Source organism: Solanum tuberosum, unplaced genomic scaffold (assembly GCF_000226075.1).
Source record: "Solanum tuberosum cultivar DM 1-3 516 R44 unplaced genomic scaffold, SolTub_3.0 scf00022, whole genome shotgun sequence".
NCBI classification, from domain to species: Eukaryota; Viridiplantae; Streptophyta; class Magnoliopsida; order Solanales; family Solanaceae; genus Solanum; species Solanum tuberosum.
The window spans coordinates 687,012-701,025 of record NW_006238948.1 but is presented as its reverse complement, the minus strand read 5'-3'; the positions used below and the strand labels follow the sequence as shown (position 1 = coordinate 701,025).

Sequence of the window (14,014 nt, the reverse complement as noted above, 5' to 3'; positions counted from 1 at the left end):
AACTCAAAATTCAAAAATAACTTTCAAACTCAATCATAAAAGACTCGGGGTCCACATCGGGAGGGAAAAACGGTAAATTCATGAAACTTTCCAAAAATGACCGACCGGGTCATTACACTAATGGAGAAGGTGGAGAAGTGTTGCCAATGCACATATTTCGGAGCAGAATAGGGTGGTGGACCTACTAAGTAAGGGGGTCTTAGGAGTAGTACTTTTAGAAAACCCACCTTTTCGATACGTTTTCTATTGTTTGCAAAGAATGCAGTTCAGGCAGACATTTCAGGATCAATATACTCAAAGGAAACTTAGTTTTTTGTACTCTCTTTGTCCCAATTTATGTGACTTACTTTCCTTTTTAGTCAGTCTCAAAAAGAATGACACATTTCTATATTAAGTAACAATTTAACTATAAAGTATCTATTTTACCCTTAATGAAATGATTCACAGCCATACAAATTTATATCATTCATTTTGAACCACAAGTTTTAAAAGTCTTTATTTCTTTCTTAAATTTCGTGCTGAGTCAAACCACCTCATATAAAATGGGACAGAGGGAGTAATACTTATGTATATTGCCAAATTTTGTTCCAAAACACTAACATTCATGTTGCCTGCGACAGACCCATTTCATACCAGTATTTTAATATAACTATCCCGTTAATAAATAAAAAATCCTATCATATCAAAATCCTTCTTATGTTCCCTCTTTTTTTTTATAAAGTTGAAAATTATTCAAGAAAAAACATGTTATAGGGATCTGTTGTGCCAACTGGGGAACCCATATAACATAGTTTCAGAGAGGAAAATGTGCTAGCAAAGGAGGGCGCTATGATGAAGCAAGTTAGCTCCTTCATATTTTGAGAAGTTCTACCGTTGTTTATTTCGGATGAAGTAGAGAGAGCCAAGTAAAAACTCTTTTTTTGTTTCGCTTAAACAACCAATTTTACCTCGGATAGTTGTAGTAACAATAATATTCTTCCCCCTCCCCGACCATTACTAGCGGACAAGTCGCTCTGCCACGACTATATAATGATGCATATTAAGTATTAATATCATCTCCTATTTACCCAAAAAAGAAAAGCATTTCAAAATCATGAATAGTACTGATAAATATATAAAAGATATAAGAAATAAAATAGAAAACCATTAATTATTAGATGTTTAATTTGCTATATCCATATATACCCTAATGAAATATCATGTGCAGTGACAAGCAAGTGCAACAACATGTTTTCTCATAGTTTGATGAAAAGTGAACTCCCTTCAATTATTCCAGAAGAGACTTAACAAATTTCCATAAATTGCTTTAACTTTTTGTTAAGAGACGAAGCCAAATGTTGCTCTAAAATCTACATAAAGTCTATACGCTTATAATATGACGATCATCGATAGACACAGAGTTGCTGTTAAATCAAATTAAATTGAAAGCCTCAGCTCCAAATCTAATTCATGGTCGCCGTTTGACTCAGAGATATGACTAGTACTTGATCCAATTGAGTTATTATTTCTGGTTCGATTCTCCATTGACTCCTGTAGTTCATTCATCAAACAATAAGACATAACAAGAAGAATATGAAAATTCCAATTATTCGATTGAGAAATGCAAGAAAATACCTCTATTTGTAGGCTAAGTAGATATCTATTCATGTTTGGCTGAGCAAACTGCTGAGGCTCATACACTGTACCAGGATGCCAAGCACTGAATGTGATGATAAAAGGTAAAAAAGATATATTAGCAAAGATATAATAACTGTCCTAATGAAATGATTTATTTAGGGGGAAAAAAATCGATCCGAAAACATATGTGTATGTTTTAAAATTAAGAAGGATTTTGAGCATATTTTTCATTGATAAGGTTTTCGAGGAATTACAAGTAACAAAACACATTTAGGTTGGTCAAATATTTTTTTCTAGGAAAACAAGCTCTCTAATGAAAGTTGGGAAAATAAGCGTTGCTACTATGGACGTTCTATATTGATCGTGTCATCTTCATCCTCCAACACACTTCATCTTCACCCCTATCCCTCATCCTCACGTCCCATAGTATTTGTCTAAATTATATATACGGATGCGATAATAGTTTTTCACTTGCCTACACAATTAATTTCTAAAAAACATTTTCCTTCACACACCCTTAAAGTGCAAATTAATTAAATTTTCTTTTAAGTAGGAAAATAAATAGTACCTAGCTGTTGAAGGTGGCTGGGAATCTCCATATCTAATATTTGCTCTTTCAATGTCCCCCAATCCCATCTGAAATCACAGAAAGATTTGTTATCTCAAAATGGAGAGGGGAAAATATCTTGTAATTGCACACCACACCACACATACATAATTCCCAAAATAGGATAAAATAAATCAATTTTTAGTATCCAAACATATGGTACAATTTTTTCATTGTTTAGGACACTTTGTAATGTAATGTTCATCTATTATCAAAACCAAGTCATTTATGGATATTATTAGGAGGGCCCCGCCGTGCAGGTCCAGTCTAGTCTACCTTTCGATCCATAAGGATCAGAATCAAATGAATGCGCATTATCTTCCCATAATATTGGAATTGTTAAAAAAAAAAAAATAGAAAGTAGGGGTACCATAATGGTTTGCTGTGGTGTAAAAGCATAAGAAGAAGTTGATGAATATGAAATTGATGGAGTTGATGGATAAGGGTTGTAATTAGTATTGCAACCCATTTGAGTATGCAATCTAATTTTCTCAAGTTGAGCAACACCAAGACCTCTTTGTGGTTGTTTTGGTTTCTCTGAATTGCTCTTCTTGCTCTTTCTTGATGATGATCTTTCATTTCCTAACTTTGGTTCACCAAAATAACAACTTCCCATTCTTTCTCTTCCAAAAATAATTAGAAAACAAATAAATTTGTGTGTCAAGTTGTGAAGAGAAAGGAGATCTCCTAAAAGGGGGTTTTATGCTCTCCAACTTCCCTATTATAATTTTGTAATTATTGCATTGCTGGATCAGATTGTCTATTTACATTTATCAGATTCATTTCATTTTTATACTTGCTTGGATTTTATGCCCTTTTATTAATTTACTCTTTTTTTTCTTTTTTTGTCAACTTCCAAAAATATCCAATATTATTACTCACTCTGTCCAACAATAGTTATCCATTATTGATTTGGCACACCCCTTAAGAAACTATAAATAGAAGGATAATAAATACAATGTCTTGAAAAATGTGATAGGAAAATGACTATATTTAATGATAAGGGTAAATTAGGAACTAAATATAAAATCATTCATGGATTTCATAAAGTGGAGTAGTATTGTTGGACATCTATTTTTAATATATAGTGAATAAGTATTGTTGGACAGAGGGAGTAATATAGTTTGATTTGATACAAAATTTAAGAAAATAAAGAAGATTTATCAATCTTGTGGTTTTAAATTAAAATTATAATAAATGTATCAAAATGCACTTTAATATTGTGGTATTAAATATATCACGTACTGTTTCCAAAAAAAAAAGGCTTATTCTTTTTTAGATGGAGAGAGTTAATTTTTGTGATCGTCCCTCTATCATATACTCATATTTATTTAATGCAATTATATATACAAAATCTTTTTTTTTTCTTGTGCGCTTCGATTCCACGTTTCTTCTCACTAACCCAACCTCCTTAATTAATTATTTTTTTCTTACCTCTCTTGGGAATTGACTATAATAATGATCTTCTATAATATTATTACGTGCACCTTACTTGCGTTAAAAAAAATTGTATGGATGATAATATATTTGTTTTAGAAATAGAATTTATACCCTATTTCTTGAATATCCATTATGTGTTAGCATTTATTAATTCCGTTGTAGTACTCCGTCTAGTCCAATATAATGAAATGTTGGCAAAAAAAATTATAGTTCGAAATGAATGAATATTTTAAAGTTCAAAAATATATTAATTATTTTGGTTAATAGAATATAGAACCACCTTTCTTTTTAATGGGTCTTTTAGCTACTTTTAAATCTCAAATAATGACTATTTTTATTTTAAAGAAAAGTTTGAAAAGAGTCACAAAAATAATTTTAACAATTTGAAATTTGATTAATGTATTTAAATTTGTATTTGGACTAAAGGGAGAAGTATTTAATAATTCTATTTGCTTATATACAAATTGGAAGAAATATAAGGAATTTTGTTATCTAGATGAGCGAGATGCAATGTGTCAATGTTCATGTTTGATTCTCATAAGTGATATATGACAATTATCTAGTGTTTGACACAGATTTTCAAATATAAATTTATTTATTTTTGTCCCTCTTTAGGAATATTTACCTTTTTGGTTCTTGCTGATTTGAACTCACAATCTTAGAATTAAACGTGAGGAGTTGTTGCCGTCCGATCAAGATCCCTCACATCCAACAAATTTTGGTGAAATAGATACTTGAAATCTTTATTAGCTACTTCGTAGGGATTGTCTTGTAGGATGAATAAACTTTTTGACCTTATAACCAATTACATGAAGCGTTGCATGGAAGGATTTTAAATTCCACAGCTGGGGTTTTATTTATTTTATGTTAAAAGAACTACTTTTTTTATTATTATTATTATTTGAAAACTGATGAGTCTCATGTAAGGAATAATTTAATGAGAATCAGATCTTGAATGTATATGTGTTTAAGATAACAATACAATTGTAATTAATGTGAACAATATACATTGTCTTTTTATAATTCATGGAACTTATTACAAAATCTGAATCCAAATCTGGGGATAAATTTTACTGGTAAAGAAATAAATTATGAATCCGGCCTTTCATTCCCTTTTAAGTGATTTTTTGGTCTTTTAATTTATTCCAAAGTACGTATTTTTTTAATAAAAAAAGTATTAATTTATTTTTATTTACAAAAATACCCTTATCTAATAAATGTTTTGATAAATTTTTTATAAAAATTTTCAAAGGTTTCTTACAATTTTCAATGCATATATTAAAGAAATTTTATCTATTTTTAGCAAAATGACTTACTTAGGGTGTGCTAAATATACTTAAAATAAACGTAGGAAGTATAGAAGAATTTCAAAGGTGTAAATCATAATCTAATCAAAGCTGTTAGGCGCATGATTTGTGGGGCATATTTTATGAGTTGTTTCGTGGTGGAAAGAGAGAATCCACTCATTTTTCAAACAAACATGTGAACTCTAGCAATTACAATTACAAGAAAACAAATCTTTTAGGATGGTGTATCGGTCGGTTTGGTTTGGTTTTAAAATTTATCAGTTTGACTTATTGGTTATCGACTTGTGAACATGTTAAATCATTATAAAACCATGAAGATATTGGCTTATCAATAATCGGTTTATCAATTATTGATAGTTATCAATTTGATTATCGATTTAACTATTAAGATTTGAAACAAAAAAGTATAATTAATAATCACTTATAAATAAGGTGACAAACCAAATAAACCATGCACATGAAGTGACAAATTGCATTTTGTGCAAAAGCAAGCACCGACACATTGTAGAATAACTAAGAGTTTGAGACAACTCAGAAATGAAAATATGAAACTAAGGCCTAAGTTAAGGACTTTATATATCGAATGGTATAAATATAATTTATTATTGGACTATCGGCTAACCCATTAAGTAAAAATATCAAACAGTTAAAAATCGATAACCCGATAATTAAAAAAGTGAAAACCATTACCAAAACCGCTAAATCAATAAATTAATTCATTATAGATAAATCATTACCGTTATTCCAATTCAAATTATCGATTTTAATTTAATTTTGAACGACCCTACCTCGAAGCATCATATTCTTTTTCAAATCTCTTCCTCCTCTTTTCCAATTTAACATAATTTGTTTGCTTGTCACTCCAAAGGAAGTCAATTTTTAAGGGTCCATTCATGGGGTAACTATAAAGTACTAATGTTTAAGGTTTGATAACTTAGGGTGTTTAATTGGTAGGAAGGAAAAAGTTTTTCATGGAAAATATTTATGTAGACATTGTTTTTGGGGAGAATTTTATTATTGAAATATATATTTTTTTGAAAAATAAGTGACTTTCTTAATTACTTACTTTTTAAAATATATTTATTAGGTATGGTGGGAAGTGGTGGTGGGGCCAGAGTGTATGGAATGTTGAAGATGGACGTTATTTGCTTAGATCAAGATTTATTTTTAGCAATAGTAATTATTGTGAGGAGTATTTTTTTTTAGAGTCAAACTATAAATGAGGAGCATGTTTCTAATTAAAGATATTGTTATAGTTCATTAAGTTGTTAGATATATTGATTCTTTGTTCGATATATTGTAAACATAATTATTTTATGAAAAAATTGTTATAGGTGTTTGATTTTTAAGTTGTAAAAACTTTCAAGATTGGAGTAAAATTTTGAAAGAGACATTGTAACTATGCAGAGAAAGGTACTAGAGTTAACTCCTTTGGCTACAAAGTTATAGCCTAAAATTCACTCAATTGAATAAGCAATATGAGTTATTTGTAGAATTTTACAGAGAGATTTAGATGGAAACTGAAAACTTTCATTCATCACAATTAACTATACATCAGCTACACTACATGTGTATATATACAGCTTCTAGATCTAACTGATCACTGACAAGTTTAACTAACTATCTGACAACCTAACTAACTTTCTAATCAACTTAAAATAAAGCTAATTATCTTGATTAACTAATTGAATTAATCAACTGATCAATTAACCAATTCCAATACTCCTCCTCAAGCAGTATGTACTGAACAAGTTCAATACTCCAAGCTTGTCTAGTAAGAATTCATGTTGCGTCCTTCCCAAAGCCTTAGTAAGCAAATCAGCTTGTTGGTCTTTAGTGTTGATGTAGGTTGTCTTGATGAGTCTTTTCTGAATCTTCTCTCGAATGAAATGGCAGTCAATCTCTATGTGTTTAGTACGTTCATGAAACACTGGGTTTGCAGCAATTTGTATAGCAGCCTTGCTATCACAAAAAATAGAAGATGGTTCAATCAGTTTTACATTCAATTCCCTGAACAAGCCAGCAACCCATACTACTTCAGCTGTCAAACTAGCCAAACTCCTGTACTCAGCCTCTGCAGAGCTCCTAGAGACAGTATTTTGCTTCTTGGATTTCCAGGAAATGAGCGAATCACCAAACTTCAATACAAAACCAGTAACAGATCTTCTTGTATTTGGACAGGCAGCCCAATCTGCATCACAGTAGCCTGTTAAGTGAGGTCTGTGATCTGAGCTCATCAACAGTCCCTTCTCTGGTTCCAGTTTAATGTATTTTATCACCCTTAGAGCAGCAATCCAGTGTGACATTTTTGGTTGTTGCATAAACTGACTTAAGGTCTGTACTGCAAAGGCTATGTCCGGCCTTGTGTTGGTAAGATAAAGCAGCTTACCTATAAGCCTTTGGTATCTAGAAACATCCTCAAATAAAATGTCAGTAGTCTTGATATCTTGATCAAACTCAACATTGGTCAACTTTATGTTGCATTCTAGTGGTGTCAAACTTGGTTTAGCATTTCCCAACCCTGCTTTAGCTATCAACTCCAAAGCATATTTCCTTTGGTTCATCACAAAACCTTTGCTAGATCTAAGGAACTCAATTCCCAAAAAATATTTAAGTTCTCCTAGATCTTTAATTTTGAAATAACTGTGCAGTACACACTTGGTTTCTTCTATTAACTCAATGTCATTTCCTGTAATCAACAGATCATCAACATATACCAAGATTATTACCAAGCTAGATCCACTCCTTTTAGTAAACAAAGAATAATCGAGGTGACTCTGTGTATAGCCTGAATCAAAGAAAGCCTCTGTCAACTTGGCATTCCATTGTCTTGATGCTTGTTTAAGTCCATAGAGTGACTTAACAAGTTTACAGACTAGATATTTATTCTTCCCCTGACCACAAAATCCCTTAGGAAGTTCCATATATACCTCCTCAGACAAATCACCCTGTAGAAAAGCATTGAATACATCCATCTGAAAAATCTTCCAGTTCTCAGCAGCAGCTAAGGCTATGATTGCCCTAACAGTCACCATTTTCACTACAGGTGAAAAGGTTTCTTGATAGTCAATCCCCTCAGTCTGACTATAACCTTTAGCTACTAATCTTGCTTTGAATCTATCAATCTCACCATCAGCCTTATACTTGATTTTAAACACCCATTTGCATCCTATAACAGTCTTTCCTTTTGGCAATTGAACTATCTCCCAAGTACCATTTTCTTCTAATGCTTGAATCTCTTGTTGCATGGCATGTATCCACCTAGTGTCTTTTATTGCTTCTTCATAGTTCCTAGGTTCAGTCTCTGTGGAAAACTGAGACAAATAAACCTTATATTGAGGAGAGACACCATCATAAGACACATAGTTGCTCTGAGAATAAGGGTGAGATGGCTTAGACCCTTGAGTAACATAGTCTTTCATCCAAATGGGGGGATGAGAAACCCTGGAAGACTGTCTACTTCCTCCTGCCTGGGCTCTTTCATCAACATCTGCATGATCCGCATTTTCTGTATTTTCTTCAGCTATACCTGGTTGATCATTGGTAATATTTTCCACATAAGAATCATCATGCTCAGAACATTCAACATTCAGATCTACCAAGTTGTCTTCTATGGACATAGGTGTCTTATCAAGTTCATCATCAATCATGGGAGGACTGTTACTTTCTGAGAATACTGGTGGTTGTGTGTTGGTCATCTTATAAAAGGGAAATACATCCTCCTTGAAAACAACATCTCTATTCACCAAGAGCTTCTGTTGAAACAGACTGTACAAAATATAACCCTTCTGAGTTGCTGAGTATCCCATCATAACACATGCCTCAGCTCTAGGAGTGAACTTATCAGGCTTAACCATTCTAGTTGCATAGCATAGACATCCTATTGTCCTGAGATGATCAATATTTGCCTTATGGCCATTGAATTTTTCATAAGGAGTTTGTCCCTTCAAAACTTCAGTAGGTAATCTGTTAATCAGATAAACAACAGCTAATACACACTCTCCCCAAAATCTGATGGGAATAACACCTTGAAATCTTAGTGCCCTTGCTACCTCAAGTATGTGCCTGTGTTTTCTCTCCACCACTCCATTTTGTTGTGGAGTGTGAGGACAACTACTTTCATGAATAATACCAAGAGACTTAAACAAAGCACTGCATTCATTATTAAAGAATTTTGTGCCATTATATGATCTTATCCTTTTGACATGCTTGTTAAACTGAGTTTGAACTAAAGCAAAAAAAAACTTTAGAACTTGGAAGACATCACTCTTCATTCTCAACAGATACAACCAGGTCATTCTTGAATTATCATCAACAATTGTCAGAAAAAATCTACAACCATTATGAGTAGCAGTCCTATATGGTCCCAAATATCTAAGTGAAGCAAGTCAAAAACCTCAACAGCTCTAGATACACTTGAGTGGAAAGGCAATCTGGTTTGCTTTGCAAGGGGACATATTGAACATTTATTACATGCAGTAATGTCTATATTCTCCTTTCCTAGAGTTACATATTTCAAGACCTTTATTGAAGGGTGTCCTAGCCTGTAATGCCAAAGGAGCTTGTGTGCATCTGAGTGTTGAGTGAGGGACACCATATCATCATTCCTTCCTTCTCCACATGGGTTCTGAATAGGGAAGTAGTAGAGTCCATCAATCTCCTTACCAATCCCCTTAACTTTCCCATTGGAGAGGTCGTGAAGAACAAAAAACTCAGGAAAGAAGTTAACTGAGCATTTCAATTGTCTTGTAATCTGTGATACTGAAATAAGATCATGCTTGAATGCAGGTACCACCAAAACATTATACAATACATTGCCATCAATAGTCTCACATTTACCAACATAAGACACTGAAGTAGATTCACCATTAGGTAAATGCACCCTCCTGCCTAGACAACTAGATGCAGATGTCAATTTATTGAGCTTAGATGTCATATGGCATGTAGCACCTGAATCCATTATCCATCTATCTCCCTTTTCGGTTTCTCTAGTTGTCACTGATAATGCTTTGGGTTTTGAAATTATACCTGCCATGTTAGCCATATCCAATGCACCTTTGGAGCTTGATCCTTCTTCCTCTTTGTCCATCATGTGCTTATACTTGTGATACATGTTCTTCTCTTGGAGCAAAGGGCCAAAAGCATCATCAGAATCATCATATCTGGTAGCATTTGCATGATTTGCCATGTCCTGTTGCTTATTATTCTGAACTTGATTTGCTGGTGGTCCTGACTTCTTCTTGAACTTCCAATCAACAGGGTATCCAATTAACCTGAAACAATTTTCCTTGATGTGGCCTTGCAATTTACAGTGATCACATATTTGATCCCAATTCTTCTTTTTATCCTGAAATTTTCTCTGAGAATTCCCCTTCCCTGCATATAATGCAGTTGGATCTAGAATTCCTTTCCCTGCATACAGAGCAGTTGGATCTAAAATACCCCCCACTGCATGTGAACTTGCAGTCATACGTTGGCCTTCATCTGCCATCAACATAGCATATGCCTTTCCAACAGTAGGTAGAGGGTTCATCATCAGGATTTGACTTCGTGCATGACCATACACTTCATTCAATCCCATCAAAAAAGCAAATAGTCTCAAACAAGCTAGGTGATCAACATAAGTTCTAGATTTATCGCATTTGCATGAAGGTGGAGAAACCAGTGCATCAAACTCATCCCACAACAATCGCAATTTCGAGAAATATGTTGAAATTGTCAAATTACCTTGATGAATCGTGCAGATCTCCCTGTGTAGTTGATAACTTCTCGATCCGTCAACCTTATCAAATCTCTCTTTCAGATCTGTCCACACCATGGCTGCATCTGTAGCATAGACAATCCCACTGAGCAGCTCCTTCGACACAGTGTTCATGATCCAAGCAAGTACAAATGCATTGCACTTCTCCCATTGCTCTTCCAGTTCACCTTGATAAGCACTCTTCTTGCAAGTCCCCAACACAAATCCCAACTTACTCTTGGCTCGAAGGTTAATCAACATGGATCTGCTCCATAGAGAGTAATTCTCCATCCCTGTAAGCTGCACAGTGGTGAGCACACTAGCAGGAGTATCTGAGTGATGAAGGTGAAGTGGATGGTTTCGCTTTCGATCGACATCATCGATAGTTTCAACTGTAACAATTTGTGATGCATCAATGGTGACAGCTTCAGCATCTCCCATCTCTCTGGTTCTTCAATGTTCGAATTGAATTGCAACAGGATCGTATTGAACTGACTGATTAGCAGTTCAGAGCTCTGATACCATGTAGAATTTTACAGAGAGATTTAGATGGAAACTGAAAACTTTCATTCATCACAATTAACTATACATCAGCTACACTACATGTGTATATATACAGCTTCTAGATCTAACTGATCACTGACAAGTTTAACTAACTATCTGACAACCTAACTAACTTTCTAATCAACTTAAAATAAAGCTAATTATCTTGACTAACTAATTGAATTAATCAACTGATCAATTAACCAATTCCAATATTATTCATGATATACAAGGGAGAAATGTTTAATAATATTGTTGATGAATTAAATGTTTAATAAATTCATAATTACTAAAGAATTAAATTATCTTAGAGAATTCATTCCTCAAAGTCAAAGGATTGGGAAATTCTTCTAGATATTTTATATGAATCATGAAAAAGGTATGTTAATACAATTATTTAAGCCATGAAATTGAAAATCATGACTATGAATTATAAGCTCATGAAAAACTTGAAGATGAAGAAGCTCACAAGATCTTAAATGTAAATTTAGAAATTAGTATATTTCAACAATAGTCATGAGAAATGGCTATCATATTGTAATGAGTTAACTCTATCCAATTTTAGTTGTATTTTGTGGACGTTGAGTTTTATGTTCCGTTTTTTATTTTTGTGTTTGGAATTTATCACGTAATATATAAGGTAGAAATTAAGTTAATCCTCGTCCTCAAGGTGACATTTAATAATTAAAAAAAATCTAATAATTCACATTCTACTCTATTCAAAATTCTAATTCATGAGTAAATATCTATACCCATTTTTTTTTAAAATCCTTTTAGGCAAACCTCTCTAATATTAGGTGTTCTTGAATACCACATTTTAAGTTACTTTAATAAAGTAATCTTATTCTTACTCCAAAATCACAATAGAATATTTACTTAGGAAAGTGGAACAATATAGACATGTAGACCCCAAAGTTTGTCTCACGAAAGATTATTAAAAGGATTAAAATAACTTCATCACATTTTGTTTGTCCCAGGTCTGTACAACGGAATATTGGGTTATCAATAATAATATGGGTGTATTGAGAAAATGTTTTATGATTTTCTTAGGTTGGATTGGTCAAATTTTTTCGGATACTATATTTCTAGAATAATAAGTTTCTTAAAAATAAAGAAAATGACTTTTCTAATGAAAGTGACATTTCATATCGATAATATCATTCACACCTTCCAACACACCTCATCTTCACTCCTAGTTCTATCACCCATATGCCATAGCCATTCCCACCACCCCCTACCCTCAGGGGCCGATTTACCTATACCTTAGGTGTGTCAGGTGACACGGCTTCGTCAATTTTTTTTACGGAATATACCTATATAAAAAAAATAAAAAATAAAATAAAAGGTAAAAGAATTGAAAGGACACCCATTATAACAAAATGCTCCTAGCTCAGATGGCATAGGCGCTGCATGTAGTCCGCATTGATTCGAGTTCGATTCCCTATGGGGTGATTATTTTTTCTCCATTTTTATTCATGTTTTTTTTTGTTTTCTTTTTTTCTTTTCTTAAATTTATTAAATTTATGTTTTAAATTCAAAACAATAAGTCCCCTTCATTAAAAACCTACCGACCCACTCTAATTCATTCAAAATCTAACTTTTTTTTTTTTTTAGAATTAAAATAAAACTCAAAATCTTTGAGTCCTTTATCAATAAGAATCATAGTTAAATAAAAATAGTGTTGACTCCTTAAATCCTTGTAACTGTATATTTCTGACTTGTGAGTTTGTTCAATTTTCTTTTCGTTCTTGTTCATCAATTATTTGGCATCTCGAATCTCCACATCATGTTAGTATTTTTTTGCCATTCTATTTTTTTTTATTATGTGCTTGAATTTTAATTTTATTTGTTCATAATAATAATTTTTTTCTAGTGGCTTGTTACAATTAAATAATTTAGAATTAATTAAATTGATTACAATTGTCCACAAACCTCTATTATTTGATCCTCAATTACTAATTATGCAGATTACATCATATTAGTCTAAATTTAATGGAGATGTATTATTTTAAAAAAAATTACAACCGTTTGAATGATTCAAGCTTCAACTGACTTGGAAGAACAAGCTAATGAGTCAAAAAAAAAATCTATGAAGTGAAGGAATTGATTTAAGTTCATTGCCGATTGATCCGGGGGAAAGATTACCTATTTGAAAATATCATCCAAATGATTTTGATGCAATAATTTGGATCTTGATGCAATAAGGAGGTCATATCTTCAACAAGGTCATATGCTCCCTTTAATTAATAATATGAAGATGAGAATGATTTAATTTAAAATTTTAAAATATTATTTAATTAAAAGAGTAGACAATTTTTTAATTTTTTTTTAAATTTAATCAAAATTTTATATTTTTAAGAAAAATATTTTTTCATAAAGTTCACTATTAATGGGGCCTCAAATTTTTGGAGGCATAAAGCAAAACCTTAATTGATTTTCTTCTTGAGCCATTCTTGTCCCTTTAATGGTGACACCGCTTAGAAAAAATCCTGTATACGCCACTGCCTACCCTTCGCCTTCACCTTCCAGAATATTTGTTTAAAGAGAAAAGGGTCTGATATACCCCTCAACTTTGTCATTTAGAGCTGATATTAGGACTGGCAGGGGGACCGGGTCGGCCCGCCCCAGCCCGCGACCGGTTCGAGAACCGGCTCGCCGGACCCGGTCCCATCAAAATCTCGCGGGATGGGGGCCTTCGGGATAGGGGACCGGTACCAGTCCGGTTCACCCGTTGGTCCCGGTCGACCCGGCCCGGTCCCG

At 33.0% G+C, this 14,014-nt stretch overlaps 2 protein-coding genes across 2 annotated transcripts; both read right to left on the bottom strand.

Moving 5' to 3' along the window:
• Window positions 1-1,232: 1,232 nt before the first annotated feature.
• LOC102581255 (uncharacterized) lies at window positions 1,233-2,960 on the bottom strand. The gene is made up of 4 exons (XM_015306081.1): window positions 2,595-2,960; window positions 2,186-2,253; window positions 1,615-1,699; window positions 1,233-1,530 (listed from the first exon to the last, which is right to left on the bottom strand). Exons 1-4 carry the CDS (start codon window positions 2,838-2,840, stop codon window positions 1,417-1,419), a joined length of 513 nt encoding a protein of 170 aa, XP_015161567.1. The 5' UTR covers window positions 2,841-2,960; the 3' UTR covers window positions 1,233-1,416.
• Window positions 2,961-9,292: 6,332 nt separating this feature from the next.
• LOC107059503 (uncharacterized) lies at window positions 9,293-11,152 on the bottom strand. The gene has a single exon (XM_015306070.1). The coding sequence runs from the start codon at window positions 11,150-11,152 to the stop codon at window positions 9,293-9,295; it is 1,860 nt and encodes a 619-aa protein (XP_015161556.1).
• Between the last annotated feature and the right edge of the window lie 2,862 nt (window positions 11,153-14,014).

Coding starts and splice junctions, on each gene's coding strand:
- LOC102581255 (XM_015306081.1), bottom strand. CDS start 2,840: ATGGGAAGTTGTTATTTTGGTGAACCAAAGTTAGGAAATGAAAGATCA. Junction 2,254..2,594: donor CACCACAGCAAACCATTATG/GTACCCCTACTT, acceptor CTGTGATTTCAG/ATGGGATTGGGGGACATTGA. Junction 1,531..1,614: donor TACTTAGCCTACAAATAGAG/GTATTTTCTTGC, acceptor AATGAACTACAG/GAGTCAATGGAGAATCGAAC.
- LOC107059503 (XM_015306070.1), bottom strand. CDS start 11,152: ATGGGAGATGCTGAAGCTGTCACCATTGATGCATCACAAATTGTTACA.